At 51.3% G+C, this 18,752-nt stretch overlaps 1 protein-coding gene across 3 annotated transcripts in view; it reads left to right on the top strand.

Moving 5' to 3' along the window:
* Positions 1-18,610, top strand: part of Pik3c2b (phosphatidylinositol-4-phosphate 3-kinase catalytic subunit type 2 beta) — a 62,427-nt gene extending 43,817 nt beyond the window's left edge. For 2 of the 3 annotated variants that reach the window (XM_010613014.3, XM_010613016.3), the window contains 16 exons: positions 9-103; positions 499-679; positions 1,265-1,372; positions 2,023-2,115; positions 3,012-3,141; positions 4,371-4,507; positions 7,564-7,733; positions 8,763-8,919; positions 9,272-9,381; positions 10,340-10,541; positions 10,898-11,022; positions 12,172-12,289; positions 12,951-13,032; positions 13,297-13,403; positions 17,511-17,639; positions 18,348-18,610. In XM_010613014.3, the coding sequence (XP_010611316.1) occupies positions 9-103; positions 499-679; positions 1,265-1,372; positions 2,023-2,115; positions 3,012-3,141; positions 4,371-4,507; positions 7,564-7,733; positions 8,763-8,919; positions 9,272-9,381; positions 10,340-10,541; positions 10,898-11,022; positions 12,172-12,289; positions 12,951-13,032; positions 13,297-13,403; positions 17,511-17,639; positions 18,348-18,536 (2,133 nt within the window). In that variant the 3' untranslated portion in view covers positions 18,537-18,610. The remainder of the gene's footprint in view (positions 1-8; positions 104-498; positions 680-1,264; positions 1,373-2,022; positions 2,116-3,011; positions 3,142-4,370; positions 4,508-7,563; positions 7,734-8,762; positions 8,920-9,271; positions 9,382-10,339; positions 10,542-10,897; positions 11,023-12,171; positions 12,290-12,950; positions 13,033-13,296; positions 13,404-17,510; positions 17,640-18,347) is intronic. The other variant, XM_010613015.3, reaches the window with a different exon arrangement.
* The last annotated feature ends 142 nt before the right edge of the window (positions 18,611-18,752 follow it).

Genomic DNA, 18,752 nt, shown 5'->3' with positions numbered 1-18,752 from the left:
CCAAACAGGCCCTGAAGTATGAGTGCTACCTGGACAGCCCTTTGGTGCGCTTCCTCCTGAAGCGAGCCGTCTCTGACCTGAGAGTGACGCACTACTTCTTCTGGTAAGCGCCTGTGGGGAGAGCTGGGGGGCAGTCGTGTGTCTGTGGGACGGTTTTGCCCCCACACGTGCAGGACTGTGCAGCCAAGTGGCCTGGGTTCCGCGTGTGACCTGGAACTGGCCTCTGTCCTCTGGGGGTTCTTATTCACCCCTGAGTCTCCGTGACGATCACCCCACCTCTCCTCCCCACCCGCTCATGGCGGAAATCGGGAGGAGAGATGAGCTGCGGAAGGCTTTGAGCCGTTTAAAGACGGGGTGTGCGTGTGTGCAGTGTGTCCAGAGTGCCTTTTCCCGTCCGGGCTGGCCTGGGTTCTGTGAGCTGGAGCTGGCATGGACCCTGCTCCTCTCTGCTGCGCCTGGGGTCCCTGGAGGGGCTGACTCCCACCTCCCGCCCTGCAGGTTGCTAAAGGACGGCCTCAAGGACTCTCAGTTCAGCATCCGATACCAGTACCTGCTGGCGGCCCTGCTGTGCTGCTGCGGCAAGGGGCTGAGGGAAGAGTTCAACCGCCAGTGCTGGCTTGTCAACACCCTGGCCAAGCTGGCCCAGCAGGTCCGAGAGGCCGCCCCATCTGCCCGGCAGGTGAGCACGCCGCTGGGCTGCAGATTCTGCCTGCTCCACTTTCTGCTCTGGGGCTTCTGAGGCCAGTAGTTACTCCTCGAGCACTGACGAGCTCTGCCTTAGGAGGTGGAAGGCAGTGCCTCTGCTACCTGTAGCCAGGCACAGCATGTGAATGCGTTCGGTGAGGTCTGCATAGTGCTGAAACGTGTGCGTAGCTGTCCGGCCAGGAAGGACGATTCCTATCTTCACTGCTGAGCCTGGCTCAGGCTGATGAAGGTGCCAGAGGGGCAGCTTCATCCACACAAAAGCACCGTATTGGGCCAGGAGTGTCCCGGTTGCTGACGTTTAAAATTGGGAGGATTTTATGTTAAAGTCTAGATCGCTGGCATTTCCTGGCAAAAGCCCAGGCAGCTCTTGTCCCTGGGCGCTACCAGCCCTCCCAGATCTGTGGCCTGCTCCTGCCGTCCTGCCCTCAGCCTGGCCTCTAGGTGTCGGGCACTGCGTGCCTTGAGGCTGTCCCTAAACTCTGCTCTCAGGTCCTCCTGGCTCTGAGTGGAGCCCACGGGGGGCCCCACCTGACCGCTGCTTTCCTTCTCCTCCCCGCAGGGCATCCTGCGCACGGGCCTGGACGAGGTGAAGCAGTTCTTTGCCCTCAATGGCTCCTGCCGCCTGCCGCTCAGCCCCAGCCTGCTGGTGAAGGGCATCGTGTCTAGGGTGTGTGGCCATGGCATTGGGGCTCTGCAGGGGACAAGGCTCAGGGAGGGGAGGTCTTCACTGCCCTGGCTGTTCAGGGCTGGTAGGGAGGGAGGCCTACCCTGAGTCCATGGCCCCAGCCCTAACCTGTGTGTGGAGCTGAGCTGAGCAGGGTGGAGTGGTTGGGTGAGAGCTGGGTGGCTGTCTCTCCTGATGGTACCGGATGGAGCCCTGGAGGTGGTGATGGTGCAGACTCCCAGCTGTCGCCTCCGGATGGGTCTGTGTGCTTTGGGCTGACTACTGTGTCTCCTCTTCGTAACTCTTCTGAAGCCAGTAGTATTGGGAGCCCCATTTCACAGAGGGGTAATCTGAGTTGTAAATGGACATGGAACTTAGTGGAAGTCACAAAACTAGTATATTCTGTGCAGAATAAAAGGAAAGGGTGAGAGATCAGGTGCCAGAACCGAGGTTCTAACAGATTGAAACGTGGTGATAGCAGTAGCGAGTGAGAAGGAATTTGAGTTCCTGAGAAACCTGGCAGGAACTGTGAGCAGGTCTCGGGGCGGGGGACCAGCGTGCAGGTGGGCAGCATTGCAGTCCAACATGGAAAGGTCGTTTTCCTTCCTGGGCATGGACCGCCCTGACCCTGGCACACCCTCTCCACCCCCCAGGACTGTTCCTACTTCAACTCCAACGCCGTCCCCCTCAAGCTCGCCTTCCAAAATGTAGACCCGCTGGGTGAGAACGTTCGCGTCATCTTCAAGGTCAGAACCCTTTGTTCAGGCGTGGAGGTGGGGGTGGGACAGAGGAGGGGCCCCGGGGCGGCAGGAGTGGTCCTGGGACCATTTGCTTCCTGCTATTTCGTGATTCCATGCTGCATTTTTCTCTTTTCTTTTCTTTCTTTTCTTGGCGGAGTACTGGTGCTTAATACTAGGCAAGGGCTTTACCCCCTCAGTACACCCCCAAATGCAGTATAAGAGGGACTAGCAGGTAAAAAGGATTTGGATGATTTCTGCATGGCCACAAGGGCTAGAAACAGAGATTAGGAAGTGCAGAATCAACCGGCAGTACTTTCCGGGAGGCAGAGGTGATCTGCTTGTCCCTGGCATACTCCAGCAGAGGCTCAGTGACCACGTGGCAGGGAGGCTGAAGAAGAAATCGATACATCAGGTGCAAGTTGAGCTAGGTGAACCCTATGTTTCCTTCTGACTGACTCCTAGAGTCTGAGAGGTAAATGACAGGCGCAGTGTATAATGTAGGGAGAGAGACATGAGCCCGGGTGGGGCCGGGGATGCAGCTCTGTGGTGTAGCACATTTTCAGCGCCGCAAGGCTCCAAGTTCAAACCCAGTACTGCAGGGTTGGAGTGGTGGGGAGCATGTAGAGCTTATAGAACCCATTTGCTGTGTGCGATTTCCAAATGGAGAATACGCTTTTGAAAAAGGCCTAGTGTCAGGTGGGCTGCGTGTAAACGAGGAAGCTGAACTCAGTTCCGATGGGTTGCTGTGTTGAAGGAAGAGTGAATGTGAGCTGGTGAGCCGGTCAGAGGTGCAAGGCGGGAGAAGGGACCGTCTCTCCCCGTCACTGGAGTGGGAGCCGATGCGGGGATGGGAGCCAGAGGAGGCAGTGGCTGTAGTTCTGTCGCTCTCTTCTTCCATCCAGTGCGGTGACGACCTTCGCCAGGACATGCTCACCCTGCAGATGATTCGCATCATGAGCAAGATCTGGGTCCAGGAGGGGCTGGACATGCGCATGGTCATTTTCCGCTGCTTCTCCACTGGTCGGGGGAGAGGTGAGCTGGGAGTCAGGGAAGGGTGGGCAGCTGGGGGAGAGGCTTCGTGTCCTGCCCTTCTGCCCATGCACAGCATGAACGTGCACTTCTCCATGAAAATGAAAAGGGCAGGATTATTTCATTGGAGGCTATGAAATTCATTTACAGAGAGGAGGAGGTCCCTGGGTCTGGTGGCTCACATCTGTAATCCCAGCACTCAGGAGGCAGAGGCAGGAGGATTGCCGTGAGTTCAAGGCCAGCCTGAGCTACATAATCAGTTTAGGATCAGCCTGAACTATAAAGCGAGACCCTGTCTCAAAAAAAAAAGATGAGGCAGAGGGGAGAGTGTTATAAAATAAAACAGTCTTGGAGCCGTAATGGCCTAATGGGTTGTGTGGCCACCACCATGCCTGACTTTGGATCCTGATCCAAACAAACCACTGTAAAGAAGTATTTTGTGAGGGGCAGGTAGGTATTAAGACAGGGTCTCACTACGTAGCCCAGGCTGGCCTCAGACTTGCAGGGATCCTCCTGCTTCAGCCTTCCAAGGGCTGGGATTATAAGTGTGCACCACCATGCCCAGCTTGAAGAAGCATTTTTGAAGTGACAAGGAAATGTGAATATGGACTGGGTTAGAGAGTGACTTAATTTTTTGGAGCTGACAGTATGTGAAACAGATGAAACAAGATTAGCAGAGTGTTAGCTGTTTTTGAAGCTGAATGATGGTTCCATGTGAATTGGTGAAACCATTTTATTCTTATATATACATTTGAAGATTTCTATAGTACAAATTTAAAACTAAAAAGGAACAGTAGCCATGAACTGGGGCAACCAGGGAATTGTGGTCTGGAGTGTGTGATGGGGGGATGGGGATGACTTTCCTGTCTCCCGTGGTGCTCGCCTCCTTAGACTTTGTCTAAGGGCTGGAAGCTTAACTTACAGGAAGTGGTTGGCACAACTCTCGTGTGCACGCGCACAGCTGCTCGTGCGGTACTAGGGTTAAACCCAGGGCTTTCACACTGAGCTGCATCCCTGGCCCTTTTTAATGTTTTTTATATTGAGACAGGGTCTTGCAAAGTTTCTGAGTTGCCCAGGCTGGGCTCAAACTTGGGGTCTTCCTGCCTCGGCCTCCCAGAGTGCTGGGATTGAAGGCACGCGCCTCAGCCACCATGCCTGGCTTCAGCACAGCATCATAGGGCTGTCCCTACAGTCTCTCTCCTGCAGAGTGTGACCCAGTGTGTCTGTCGCAGGGATGGTGGAGATGATCCCCAATGCTGAGACCCTGCGCAAGATCCAGGTGGAGCACGGGGTGACCGGCTCCTTCAAGGACCGGCCCCTGGCTGACTGGCTGCAGAAGCACAACCCCAGCGAGGACGAGTACGAGAAGGTAGGACTGGGGACTCGGGGTCCGGCTGGCCCGTGTGCGCCTGTCTCGGGAGACAGGCCAGCTTTGCTGGAGCTAAGATGTTACTCTTGTCAGTGGACTGACGCCTCCGTGTGTCGGGATGGCTCAAAATGGCTTCTTTTGCTTCTCTGTCCTGCCTTCTGCTGACCTGTGCACGTTCACTGGTTTCCCCAGTCAGTCTTGGCAAAGGGGGCCAGCTTTGGAACGCTGTCAGTATCCCTTCCCATCATGGGTCCTGCTTGGTTCCTCTTCTGCTCTCAGAGGACTTCAGGGACACTGAACAAGAATGAGAGTTGGTGGGAGAAGACCTTAGAGAGCCTTTTAATCCAACTCCTTCCTTTCATGGATGTGAATTCAGTCACCCGGTATTGGAGTTGGTTTGTGCAAGGCTGTGTGTCACTGGAAGCCGAGACTGTGGTAGGTATGTGACTGAAATGAGAGAGGAGAGGCCTGGCCGGTTCCTGATTAGACCAAAGATTAGAGGTGGAGCTTTCCTGGATGGTAGGGGCAGTCCACCACCTCTTGCCTCCAGCCCTGGGGTTAATGGGACTGGACATGGGTGTGGTCATCGTACAGGCACTAGGTGTGGGGAGAGGAGGGAAGAGGTCACCATAAGACTGCAGAATGCAGACTGATGGGGCTTTCACTTCAAGAGGGCCCAAATACTAATTTATATTGATCAACGCATTGTATTCCTGAGGGAAGAGGCACACATGGGCAACCAAATTATAATCAGAATGTTGTTCATTGAACGTGTAATTAGATGATCTTAAATGGCCCTATGCACTTGTGTTCCCCAGGGTGCAGTCCCTGGCATGCTCGGCTCTCTGCACAAATGTAGGCTTATTCAGTCACTCATGTGCTCTAAGTTCTTCAGCCCCATGTCCTTAGCATTGTACTGAAATCTTTTGTAATCCAGCCCTGCTGATCCTGTGGCCTCATCCACCACCCCTGCCCATCCTGTGCTAACCTAGGCTCCAGCACAGGGACTACTTACATGCCCTTGATGTGTTTAGACAAGAGTCCCTTCCTTGGAAAGCCATTTCTTCCCTCTCCCATGCCCCCAAACCCACCACTGTAGGTGTAAACTTCAAGGTATTGATTCTTTCTACCTTTCTTAAACGTCACATGCTGTTTATACCAACAGGTGTTTTTTCAGATGTTGGATTCCACCCTAAGGAGGCATCATGTGAGGCACTGGGGTTATAATTACTCCCTGGCAACACAGTAAAGAGTCCTAATCAATGTACCAGAAGTGTGTGCCACAGGCATATACTCATACAGACTAACTTTTTTTTTTTTTTCAGCTTTAATTGAGTTTATTGGTACATTTTAGGGATACAGTACAGTTACATTCATTGTTGGGATCTTGTACCTCTAAAGACTAACTTTTCATGTTAATGTTTAATATTAGCTTTGCAAAGATAGCTTCTCAGCTCTTGTATCGAGAACAGTGCTGGTAGTTTTTTATGGTAACTTCTAAGAGAACGAGATCTCTTTCTCTTGGTCACCTATTTGGCAAAGAGAGTACCTACCCCCTATCCTACGAAAGAAACCCTTAAACTGGGAAGGTACCCCTTCTTGCCAGTAAGCTAGCACCCTGCCTAATGGAGGGAGATGGTAAGAGTTTAGTCATTAACCCTCGCACACAGCCGTTTTGAGAAAAAGGGTCACTTGTGACGGGAGGGTTGTGGAGATGGAGGTCAAGTCTGAGATCAGGTGGGTCTTGCTCCTTATCGAGCGGGTTTCTTTTCACTCACAAATTTCTCTCCTGCACGCGGAGGAGCATTCTGTGATATCTTTACAAACTTCCTATTCTTAGTTTCTGGTGGGTTAGCCATCTGGTTGTAAGTGGACGAGTAGCTGGGTGGGAGAGGGTAGCTAGTTTCACAGTGGGTCTTGTGGAACAGCCAAGGAGCTCTTGGGAGATTGGATTCTCTGTTTGTGGTGGGCTGAAAAGGGGATGTGGGCCCTGTGTGGACAGTGGTGGCTGTGGCTGTGGAGGGCATAGAGGAGAAGCCAGAAGGTCTGGAAAGATGTGAGACACAAGGAAGGTCCTTAAAGAATGGGTAGGAATTTGCAGAGGGAGGTGGGGGGCACAGGATGTGGGCATTCTTTATCTGGCAAGCTTTCTTGCATTCCTAATTCCATACACTCTTGGTGGGCTATGACAGGTTTTTCTTGTTCCCAATTTTGTACATTCCTAGCAATATACATTGCTTTCCCTCTCATTTTCAACTTTATACATTCCTACTGGGCAGTTGCTCTCTGCCATACATCTTTCTTGAGTTCTTGAGAATTCTTCAGACTTCATAAAGAAGAATTAGGTGGAGGGGGAATAATTCCATGTATTTTACTTCCTCAAAAGACAGATAAACATACAGCTGTTGACCAGACAAAATAAGGGGGACCCAACCCGTCATTACTGCCCTTCCCCTTTAAACTCTAAAATATCTCTAACACATTTTACCAACTAGATTTGTCAGGTTTTTCAAATGTAAAACACTCCCAGAAGTGTGAATCTGCCTCAGCTCTTTGGAGTTCAGTGATTTAATTAGATAAGCATTTAGCTGCTGCCAAGAGTTCTCGGAATGGAGTTTTATTTGGAGCAGGATCCTTCTAGGCAGGGTCCGGAAGGCACCCGTAAGTCCTTTTTGCTCAGTAGCTGTGCTTGAATTAGGGTCCTCATGACCCACAGGGAAGGCTGTAAACATTGGTCTTTCTATCATTAGGGCCTCCACAATCTGGGCCACTCATGTCTGGGCTTTTGATTCAGCCTTTCCAGCCAGTCTCCAGGAGAAGACAAAGTTTAGATGAAGGGTGGGGATAGACATATAAACCTTCTGTCTCCCTCTACCCTGGAATGCATGGGATGTCTCTCTATGTAAGTGTGGATCTGTACTCGAGAAAAGATGTTCAGGCACACGTGAGGTGCTGTTGGGGTGACAAGACAGGGCGATAAGGGTTGACTAAATTCAGTCTGGCTGTGTCCTTGGCCAGCTTTATGTCCTCTCCTCCCCCTGTCTTCCCCGACCCAGGCTGTGGAGAACTTCATCTATTCCTGCGCTGGCTGCTGTGTGGCCACGTATGTTTTGGGTATCTGTGACCGACATAATGACAACATCATGCTGAAGACCACCGGCCACATGTTCCACATAGATTTCGGCCGCTTCCTGGGCCATGCCCAGATGTTTGGCAATATCAAGAGGTAAGTGGTTTCCAGAAGCCAGATGTGGGTGTGGTGGGCAGGAAAGTCAGGAGGGATGGTTCAGAGCTGGGACACAGCCCTGGAGCATGGTCCCTGAGCTGAGAAGATTGATAAGGAGATCGAGTCCTTGCAGGGTCTTACAGAAGAAGGTGGGGACTGATTGTCCTTTCTCCTTACTGAGCACTGAGCAAGGTGACATGAGCCCAGGCTCAGCAAACAGGAACACAGTTAGGGTACCAGGAGAGAATATTGCTGGCCCACAGATGGAAAACTTCTGTCTCTGGGCATTTTTAATTTTTTCAGAGAGGAATTGTGTACATAGTTCAGACTGGCCTTGAACTTGCTGTATAGTCCAGGCTGGCCTCGGACACTATCCTGTGGCTGCCCATTCTTGGAAACACCTCTCAGAGTAACTCTGGTTCTGCTTCGCTCATAGGTCTATTTCTTAGACCTGGGAGAAGGTTCTGCAGGACAGCAAAAGTATGAAGGACCTGATAGTTTTTCTTTTCATCTTGGATATTCGCACATCCTAGCGATCTGTACTCCTCAGTGTGGTAGCTTAGGAATGGAATATGAATTCACACGTGCTTAGAGAAGGTGTCAGAGCAAGGCAGATCTGTCTACCCTAAGTGCTCCTAAAATAAATTGCTGGAAGAAATTCGGATCTAAGATCCCAGGAGTTTTGAAGCTGTCATCGTTTGTCTATAATTCAAGTGGAGATAAAAGAATTGTGGCAAGGCAGATACGAGGACTGGATTAAGCTTCTGTTCTTTTAAAAAGAGCTATCTTGAAGACAGAGAAACCTCATTAGGGTGATCTTGATGGACGCTGAAGGAATTGCATGTGAAATTCCTTAAATAAAAATTTATTTAATTGAAAAAAAGATGAACTTAAAGGGAGAAAGTAAGTTAGAGCCCCATCTCTCCAGGCCCGTACACGTGCTGAAGGCCGAGGGGAGCGTGCCTGATGCAGCCCTGGGTGGGCTTCTTCCCCTCGCTGACCTTCTTCCTCGTGTTCCCCTTGGCCCAGGGACCGTGCCCCCTTTGTCTTCACCTCCGACATGGCATATGTTATCAACGGGGGTGACAAGCCCTCCAGCCGCTTCCATGATTTTGTGGACCTTTGCTGCCAAGCCTACAACCTTATTCGCAAGCACACCCACCTCTTCCTCAACCTCCTCGGCCTGGTGAGAAGCTCCAGCTTTTTCTGAAAACCTCCCTCTTATTACCTGGAGCCGTTATGCAGGCTACCCTGGCTAGTTTCAGAGAATCCCCGGAGGTCGGCTCCTCTGAGCCCCAAAGCAGTAGCTGTCTGCCCGATAGAGGTGGGCCCCCACTGCCTGGGGAGGGATATAGGTGTTTTGTGGGTGTCCCGGCCCGTTTCCGCCCCTTTATTCCTGTGGCCCCCAGCCGTGGCTCACATCTGCCTGCCGCCCTCTAGAAGGCTCAGGGAGCCTTGCTGTAGGAAGTCTTGTCTTGGTGGAGAAGCAGGGCTTCCTCTTGTGACGGGCATCCTCCCTGCTCCTTTACCCCATCCAGATGTTGTCCTGCGGGATCCCCGAGCTCTCTGACCTGGAGGACCTCAAGTATGTGTACGATGCCCTGAGGCCTCAGGACACGGAGGCCAATGCCACAACCTACTTCACTAGGTAACAGCGTGTGCAGAGTTTCCCTGAGTGATTCCCAGGCCACCTGGGTGGCTGGAGCGGGCTAGGGATGTGGGAAAGGCTTAGTACAGATGGCAGAGCCTGGAGCTGGATCTGTTGTTGCGACTGCCTCTGACTTGGTGACATCATTTTGCTTCCTTCAGCCTCAGTTTCCCACCTGCATCTTGGTGCTAATCTCTGTATACAGGACTATTTATTGTCTTCTCTCTTCTCTCTACTCTCTCTTCTCTCTTCTCTTTCTCTCCCTTCTTCCCTCCCTCTTCATTTTTTGAGACAGGGTCTCTGAACATAGTTCAGGCTGGCCTTGAACTTAGTATGCAGCCTAGGCTGGCCCCAAACAGTGATCTTCCTGCCTCAGCTTCCTGAGTGCTGGGATTATGGGCCTGTACCATGCTGGGCTCAAGGTTATAGTCGTTTCTCTTACCTTGTTGCCAGACTCTTTACAGGACAGTGAATAATACAGATTTTGCAATTGTTTTTAGCTCGCTGGATAAGACCTTTCCCCCTTCAAGGGAACTCTTAACTTTTTTTTTTTTTTTGGTACTGGGGAATTGAACTTGGGACCTGGCACCTGCAAGGCAGGCGGCAGAACCACTAAGCTAAATCCCCCGCCTGGGAATTTACTTTTGAATTGAAATTTCTGAAGCTGGGCCTGGTGGTGCACACTTGTAATACCAGCCCTTGGGAGGCTGAGGCAGGAGGATCACTGTGAGTTTGAGTCCACCCTGGGCTACACAGTGATTTTAAAGCCACTTTTAGTTACATATTGAGATCCTATCTCTAAGTAAATTAAATAAATCAAATCAAACCTCTGGATTGATCAGCGCTTGGGGAGGTCCCGTGTAGTGAACCTTGGAGTCAGGGCAATGCCCTTGGCACAGCAGAGGGGACCTGTCCGTGGCTCCATCCTCTCCTTCCCATCGTCCTCCCATACTGACAGGTTGATTGAGTCCAGCCTGGGCAGCGTGGCCACAAAGCTCAACTTTTTCATCCATAACCTGGCCCAGATGAAGTTCACAGGCTCGGACGACCGGCTGACTCTTTCCTTCGCCCCTCGAACACACACTCTTAAGAGCTCTGGTCGCATCTTTGATGTTTTCCTCTGCCGTCACGAGAGAATCTTCCATCCCAATAAGGGTTATGTAAGTATTTTCTCTGCCCTGAGCCTGTCCTGCCTCTCCTGCTCCCTCTTGACTCAACTTGCTGGGGTTCTGTCTCTTCACACATTGTGGGCATTCCCGTGCGCCGAACATCTCCAGGCCACAGGTGACCTGGGTAGAATCAGAGAGCGGAACCCGACGGCAGTTCCCTCGGAGTCCAGGGTCCTACGCGACACACGCCGGAGAGTGTTGCGTTCAGGTTCCTGCACATGCGCTGTGCGCGCCGGTGCGCTGCCTTCCGGAAAGCTGCCCCCCTCCCCGTGCACATGCGCACTTCTGTTCCCTACTACCCCTGCCCTGGGCGCGCGGGGTGGGCTGTAAGATTCGGGCCTTTGCAGACATACGTGGTGAAGGTGAAGCGAGAGAATGCTCATGAGGCCATTTACATCCAGCGGACGTTTGAGGAGTTCCAGGAATTACACAACAAACTGCGGCTGCTCTTCCCTTCTTCCCTGCTGCCCAGGTAGCTTCCTCTTTACTCCCTGGAGGCGAGGGCACGGATAGGGCTGGTGGAACTTTCGCAGGGCAAAGTACCCCTTTAAAGATCTCCCCGCTTTGCTTGGCCTGGTATTGATTTTGGTGACACGTACTCCCCCTGCTGGCCAATCTCTTCTGACGCCCAAGCGGTCTTGCTCTGGCCTTGGGCCTGTCAGAAGGAAAGCTGGCTGTGGCTAAAGGGCCACTGGTTGAACCTGGAAATCTTCTGAAGTGTCCGGCTTATGAAAGAGTTAAACCAGAGCTGGTGCACACTTGTGATCCGGCTACTCAGCAGGCTGAGGCAGGACTGAAAGTTCAAGGCCAGCCTGGGAGAGAAGCAAGAGTTTGTCTCTAAATAAATAGGAGTTCAGCTTGGTGGCTGAGGCGGGAGGATCGCTGTGAGTTTGAGACCAGCCTGGACTACATAGTGAGTTCCGGGTCAGTCTCAACTACATAGTGAGACCCTGTCTCAAAAACAAACAAACAAACATACAAAAAACATTGTAAATGTCCGTAAGGCCAATGAACTGTTCACTTAATCATTAAAATGGCCAATTTTATGTCTTGTATATTTTTCCACTTTGGTTGCTTTCTTTCTTTTCCCTCCCTCCCTCCCTCCCTTCTTCCCTCCCTCCTTCCTTCCTTCCTTCCTTTTCTCGGCACTGGGCATTGAACTCAGGGCCTTTGCAATGAGCTACAATCCCTACCCCTTTTCAGTTTTTGTTTTGAGACAGGATCTTGCTAAGTCACTAAGTTGCCCAGCCTGGCTTTGAACTTGTGATCCTTCTGCCATAGCCTCCCAGAGTGCCGGGCTTATAGGCATGAGCCATTGCACCCAGTTTTTCTACCATTGGAGGGGGGGACAAACCAACCCAGTGAATTCTTACACGTACAGGAGAAACGGGGCTCCAGTGCACCTGGTTGAAATGCTAAGGAGTCACAGGACTCTGCCTAACAATTTGGTTCTTCTGGTCTGGGGACCTTGGAAGTGTGCGGTGTGTGTGGTGTGAGTGTGCAGGGTGAGTGTCAGACGTGGGTGTAGAGTGGGGAGCCAGGGAATAGGCAAGGGGACCAAGGGGCCCTGGGGAGGAGGCTGTTGGGAAATAGGGCCTGAGCTTCATTTCCTCCCGTCCAGCTTCCCAAGTCGCTTCGTGATCAGCCGCTCCCGGGGTGAGGCTGTGGCCGAGCGGCGCAGGGAGGAACTGAACGGCTACATCTGGCACTTGATCCACGCAGCCCCAGAGGTGGCCGAGGTGGGTAGCCACTCTGTCCCCGCTCTGTCCCCGCTGGGGAGGAGGAGGCCCTTCTGCGTCCGCTGAGGGAGTGGCCTGTGAGGCGTGGTCCCCTGTGCCCGCCTTCCCGGGCAGCCAGGAGCCCAGCGCAATCACATCGGAACCTGGGGAGGGCAGCACCGCTTGAGGACGAGGGGCTTATGAGCAGGTTGGCCATGTGTGTCCAGCTAGATTATTTTAAATAAATGGCATTATTACTGCCCTAATACAGCCATCAGAAGCCCTATTACTCCAGCTTCCATCTGACTTCCCTTTGCCGTGTTTCCTGTTTGCCCATGTGCAAGCACAGTTTTTATCGTTTTGTGGTGGTCACAGCTTACATGCAGTTTTATATTCTGAGACTTTCTCCTTTTAGCATTTAGAGTAAGCATATGCTAGAACTTTAAATATCTGTACTAAATTAATGCACTATCTTGCAGTACAATAATCTAACTCTCTTGTTTTCTGAAAGATTATTGCCATTTTTCTCCATATTGATGCTCAAGTAGATATTTTTACATAGGTGGGTTTTTGTTCATAGCGATCCCCCCAACAGAAGGGCACATATTTGGTTTTCTGTTTCTAAATGTCTTAATCTGGAGCCGCCCTCCCTCTCCCTGCTGGCTTTCTGATTCCATTCCAGTGTGACCTGGTGTACACCTTCTTCTACCCCCTGCCCCGGGATGAGAAGGCCGCGGGCACCAGCCCAGCCCCGAAGCCCTCAGGTACGGCACCTTCCCTCGGAGCCCTGCCCGCCCCGCCCTACCCAGGACTCCTCCTGACATCTCCCGTCCCTTTTCTTGGCCAGTTCCCTGGAGGGTGGGTACTGCGGACACTGCGCCTTCCGACCAGCCCTACATCCTGTCCAGACCCTGCGTAGGTGGAGCCCTTGAGTCCCCGGAGCCTGGGCACGGGCTGCAGAGAGAAACCTGGCACCGTCAGGGCACCGCACGCCTGCTGACCTTTCTTGGTTTCTTTCGCCCCTACAGATGGCACCTGGGCCCGTCCCGTGGGGAAGGTGGGAGGGGAGGTGAAGCTGTCGGTCTCCTACAAGAACAACAAGCTCTTCATCATGGTGATGCACATCCGCGACCTGGTGAGTGCTGGCTCACGCAGCCTTCACTGTGCGGCACGATTGGAGGGGCCAGCACCTCGCCACCGGGTGTCCGGGTGTTGGCAGAGTGACCCGGGACCGAAGGAGCCAGGCCTGCGCTCAGACCGCGCAGCTTGAGGTGGTGTCGGGCCTGCGAGCTGTGGGCTTTGGCGGCGTCTGCAGAGGGGTAATGTAGTGCCCGGCTGTAGGGCTGCCATAGATCGGGGTGACCGGGTGGTTACTACAAGGAGGCCCAGAGGGCTTGTCCCTTGGGCGCGGTGATGAGGCAGCCACTCACACCCTGCTGCACCGTGATGCACTGTGAAGTTTTGGTGCAGACTAAGAACGCGTGAACAGAAGAGGAAGGGAGTTCTGTAGAACACCAGAGGTGATCAAAATGTATGGTAAATGTTCGCACCGTTAAAAATTCATAATTTAAAATGTAGCTTCCATGCTTCCATGCAATTCTAAAGCATTTTGTTTTTATCAGTGTTCAATAGCTTTTTGTGCAGCCTTTAATCCAGTTTTCTGAAATGTGCTGTTTTTTAATGAAAGAAACTATAATATTTTCACATCCCATGGGCCTGCTGTTTACACCTTGTGACTTTTTAAACTTAACCATATTTTTCAGAATTAACTTTTTGGAGGGAGGAAATTTCCCACTTGCTAAATGATACTAAACTGTTGTTTGGGCTCTTGTAATTTAGGTCCTCTGATTTTATAAAAGGATAATCTGTAGCCTTCTAGGTTCTTCACAAAAGTTGGCTATACATAAGGAATATAAAGTGACACCCAAATTCTTTTACATGTCCGGGTTTTCCACTAGTGACACAGTGAGGGGAGTATTTTGTTCATACATAGTTTAGTCGTTAAATTAGTCTCAAGCTTCTCTTCGTTAATGCGAACCGTTTGGTTTTTCGCTATGCTTGAGGAGACAGGATATTTTAATACAACTTTTGCCTAAATCCAACAGCCCACTCTAAATATTAATTTTTAAATGTCAAACTTTGGTGAGCCATGTCTTTGGGAAGTGATTACAGTATGTGTAATTTTCAGTGGTAGCTAAAAAGAAAACTCTGGGATTTGTTACTATTAAAGCTTCATTGAGAGAAAGTGATAGGGACTATTTTTGATCAGTCAAATAGATACCGATGTCAGTGTATGGGAAACTTAAAACTTGTTCATGTGTTATTATTTTGATCCATTTTCTGTGGCATTTGGGACAATAAACCTTTGGGATTTATCTTGAAAAAAAATTCATTACAGTTTGGAGTGGCAGGGGTGGGGAGGGGAAGTAAACAGGATTAAATTTTTTGGGGATCCTGGGGATTGAACTCAGGTCCTTGTGCTTTCGAGGCAGGCAGCGGTACCACTGAGCTAAATCCCCAGCCCATAGATTAGGATTTGATACATACAAGCACCAACTCTCCATGATGAACGTGTTCACTTATGTATTGCAAACATGTACTAATAAAAATAAGTTTTAAAAATTATTACTACAGTAAGAAACACATTGCCATTAATTCCACTGAAAATACTGCCCTATGCTTCGAGCCTTCCCGTCCCGCTGTTCTTGCCACCTTCGAAGCAGTTCTGGAAGTTGGGTCTGTGAGGGACTTCACAAGGCGCGATGAGAAAAGCAGTGAGTGCTGCCGCTGAGTGCCATCCAGTGGAAGGCGGTCCTGTACAAACACAAGCCAGCCTTCCAGCGGCTCCTCATCCACCGTGTTCTCCGGATCTGGAAGCATGTGACTTCCGGCTCTTCCACGAAGTCAAAATGACTTTGAAAAGTAAACATCGTAGATTCAGGACAACGACACAGGCACAACCAGACCTGAAAGAGGACTTCAGGACAGCTTCAGAAATGGCAAGCACTACGGGATGAGTGCGTTCAACACGAGGGGCGAGATTTGAAGGGGCGTCAGTGGCAATGTGTCTTTTACTGTAATTTTTTAAAATGTAAACCTTCTCTAGAGTTTTCAGACACACTGCACGCTGGCCAAATGCTGCGCCTGTGGATGCAAGGAAAGATGAAACCACACCCTGCCCTCAGGGAGCACACATTCTAGTCGGAAAAGGCTGACAAGTACACAGACCATCCTGCAGGGAAGGTGGTACGCAGGGCTAGGCAAGGAACAACGCAGGGTAGGATAGGGACTGGGGCTGGCAGTGGCAGAGCGGTGAAGAAGGCCTCCTGAGGAGCAGAGGGAGAGCGGGCCCCCGGGCAGAGGTGCAGTGTGCTGCGAAAGTCCTGAGCCATCTGCTGCTGGGTGTTGTCAGGAAGTGCCCGGGCCTGGGCTGGGTGGGTGGAGTGACAGACAGATGGACAGATGGTGAGGCTGGACCGGGCCTAGCGGGCCACGGCCTGGGTGCCGCAGTAGAACTCTGCCCTCTCCTCTGAGAGAGAGGTCAGAGGAGAGGAGAGGGAGAGAGGAAGTAAAACAGAATCAAGATTTATGTCCCCATACTCACTCCCTAGGATGCATGTAGTCATTATGTACCGCAGCCACATGAATACAATTTTTTGAGCCAGGCATGGTCACGCACGCCTGTGATCCCAGCACTTGAGAGGCTGAGGCAGGAGGATCAACCATGAGTTTGAGGCCAGGCTGGGCTACATAGTGAGTTCAAGGCCAGTCTGAACTACATAGTGAGACCCCCTTTTTTTGTGTACCAGGGATTGAACTTGGGTCCTTATGCTTGCGAGGCAGGTGGCAGAACCACTGAGCTAAATCCCAGGCCTAAGACCCTGTCTTTAAAAAAAAAATTTTTTTTAAGAGATAGGTGGGAATTGTTGGAGGGCATTGGGCAGAGATATGACATGATCTGCTTAAATTTTAAAAGCTGAGGCCCTGTGGGATGGCTCAGTGGTAGAAGACGTGCACACAGGCCCTGGGTTCAACTCCCAGTTCTGGAAGAAGCAGTCAAGCTGGGTGAATCGCTGGTCATCTGACCTTAAGCAATAAGCAACTTAACCTGACTCATGTCTCCACCACACAAGAGCTAAGCGGACCAAATAACAGCAGAGCTTGGCAGAAAGATGCCTGGGGGAGGATACGATGGCTCACTTTCCAGAGGCCACGTTATGGGCTGCCTGAGCCTTTAGACAAAAAGAATATATTTCGAAAAGATGAGCCAAAAAAAAAACCAACAACAGAGAAGCGTGCCCTTCCTGAATAGGGATCTGACTGATAAGTTAGTGCCTTCCCCCCTCTCTTTTGGTACTGTGGATCGAACTCAGGTCCCTGTAAGGCAGGCAGTGGCACCATTGAGCTAAATCCCCAGCCCTGCATTGTTAAGTTTTTATTCTGAGACCATTCTTACTGCGTCACTAAGTTGCCCAGGCTGGGTCTGAATTGGTCCTCCTGACTTGGTCCCCCCACAATGCTGGGATTACAAAGCCATCTCACCCCACACTGAGTAATGCTTTAATAGGACGCCTAACGTGATCGTAGTATTTTTTTAAATCAGAGTGGAATAAGTTGGGAAGCAGATAAATAGTATGCATTGCCAGAAACCAATGTGGGAGAGGAGTGCAAATCAGGACTGAGGATAAAGAAACAGACAAAGCCTGGCGTGGTGGCACATACCTGTAATCTCAGCACTAGAGAGGCTGAGGCAGGAGGATCGCTGTGAGTTCGAGACCAGCCTGGACTACATAGTGAGTTCCAGGTCAGTCTGAACTACCTAGTGAGACCTATAAAAAAAAAAAAAAAAAAAAAAAAAAAAAAAAAAAAAAAAAAGGAAAGACAAAAACCTTCAGCTGGTTGTGGTGGTGCAGGTCTGTAGTCTCACATCTGGGAGGCTGAGGCAGGAGAATCACCAGTTCCAGCTCACCCAGGCAACTTAGTGACTTAGCAAGATCCTATCTCAAAATAAAAAAATAGCGCTGGGGACTTAGCGCATTGCTGCTGCCACCTGCTTCACAGGCACAAGGTCCGAGTTCCATCCCCGGTACCAAACGAAAAATGTTTAAAAAAGCAAAATGTGCAGCTAAAAAATTAAAATTAAAAAAAATAAGGGCTGGGATTTAAGTCTGTGAGGGTCCTGCATTCAATTCCCAGTACTGAAAGAAGAATCTTTATCTTTCTATTGTTGTTTTTGTTCCAGCAGCTGCTCCAGGATGGGAATGACCCTGACCCCTATGTAAAGATTTACCTCCTTCCTGACCCTCAGAAAACCACTAAGAGGAAAACCAAAGTGGCCCGGAAAACCTGCAACCCTACCTACAATGAGATGGTGTGTGGGGGCAGTGGCACAGGGCAGGAGTTGGCACACCATGCCTGTTCTCTTGAATAAAGTCGTATTTGTTCTCTGGGAGGCTGATGCAGGAGGGTTGGTTGTAAGTTTGAGCCCAGCATGGACAACTTAGCAAGACCCTGCCTCAAAATAAAAAAGGGCTGGGGATATATCTCCGGGTGAAGGTTGTGGGACCCATTCCCAGTACAATTTACATACATAGGTTGTATTGCAATGTGCCTGCCATACTTCTTGGGAATTGTCTGGCTACTTTCGTATTGCAGCAGTAGGCTTGAGTACTTGTACACTAGACTACTCATAAAGCTAAAGCTATTTACTGTCTGTCCCTTTACATAAAAAGCTTCCTTTAAAAAAAAAAAAAAAAAGGTAGTTTAGGCTGGCCTTGAACTCACTGCAGTCCTCTTGCCTCAGCCTCCTGCGTGCAGGCGTGCACCACCAACCACGGTGGCCTGCCTAATAAGCTATCTGACCCTTCGGTTAGGATGTCAGAGTGGGGCGTTGGGCCTTTCCCGCGGGGAGAGGGAGCCTGCTGGTCCCGGGCTGGACTTGGACCCTGGTACCTGTGGATTCGCGGCAGCCTGGGTTCCCTGGGGCGCTGCAGGGTGGGGAGTCGCAGCGGCTTTGGCCTGGGGCGGTGCACCTCGCCTCGCTCACTCTTCCTTCTCCTCTGCCAACTCTGGTTTGCAGCTGGTCTATGACGGGATCCCCAAGGGGGACCTGCAGCAGCGGGAGCTGCAGCTGAGCGTGCTGAGCGAGCAGGGCTTCTGGGAGAACGTGCTCCTCGGAGAGGTGCACATCCGCCTGCGGGAGCTGGACCTGGCCCAGGAGAAGACTGGCTGGTTCGCGCTGGGGTCTCGGAGCCACGGGACGCTGTGAACCCAGCAGAGCCGTGTGCGGCCCAGGACCTCCGGCTGGTGGCCGGAGCTGGGAGAGAGGACTGTCCCGCAAGCGCCATGCAAGGCTCCTTTTCTCCTTGAACTGTCTGGGTCAGGGGGTCAATGGCACAGCGTCCCTGAGTGGAGCACCACCCATCACTACACAGACAGCACCCCCGGAGTTGGCAGCAGAGCCCTCCCACCAAGGTTCTCAGTG

Source organism: Fukomys damarensis, unplaced genomic scaffold (assembly GCF_012274545.1).
Source record: "Fukomys damarensis isolate Sample0158 unplaced genomic scaffold, DMR_v1.0_HiC HiC_scaffold_11, whole genome shotgun sequence".
NCBI lineage: Eukaryota > Metazoa > Chordata > Mammalia > Rodentia > Bathyergidae > Fukomys > Fukomys damarensis.
Note: the sequence above shows the minus strand (reverse complement) of the source record. Positions and strands in the feature narration are given on the sequence as shown.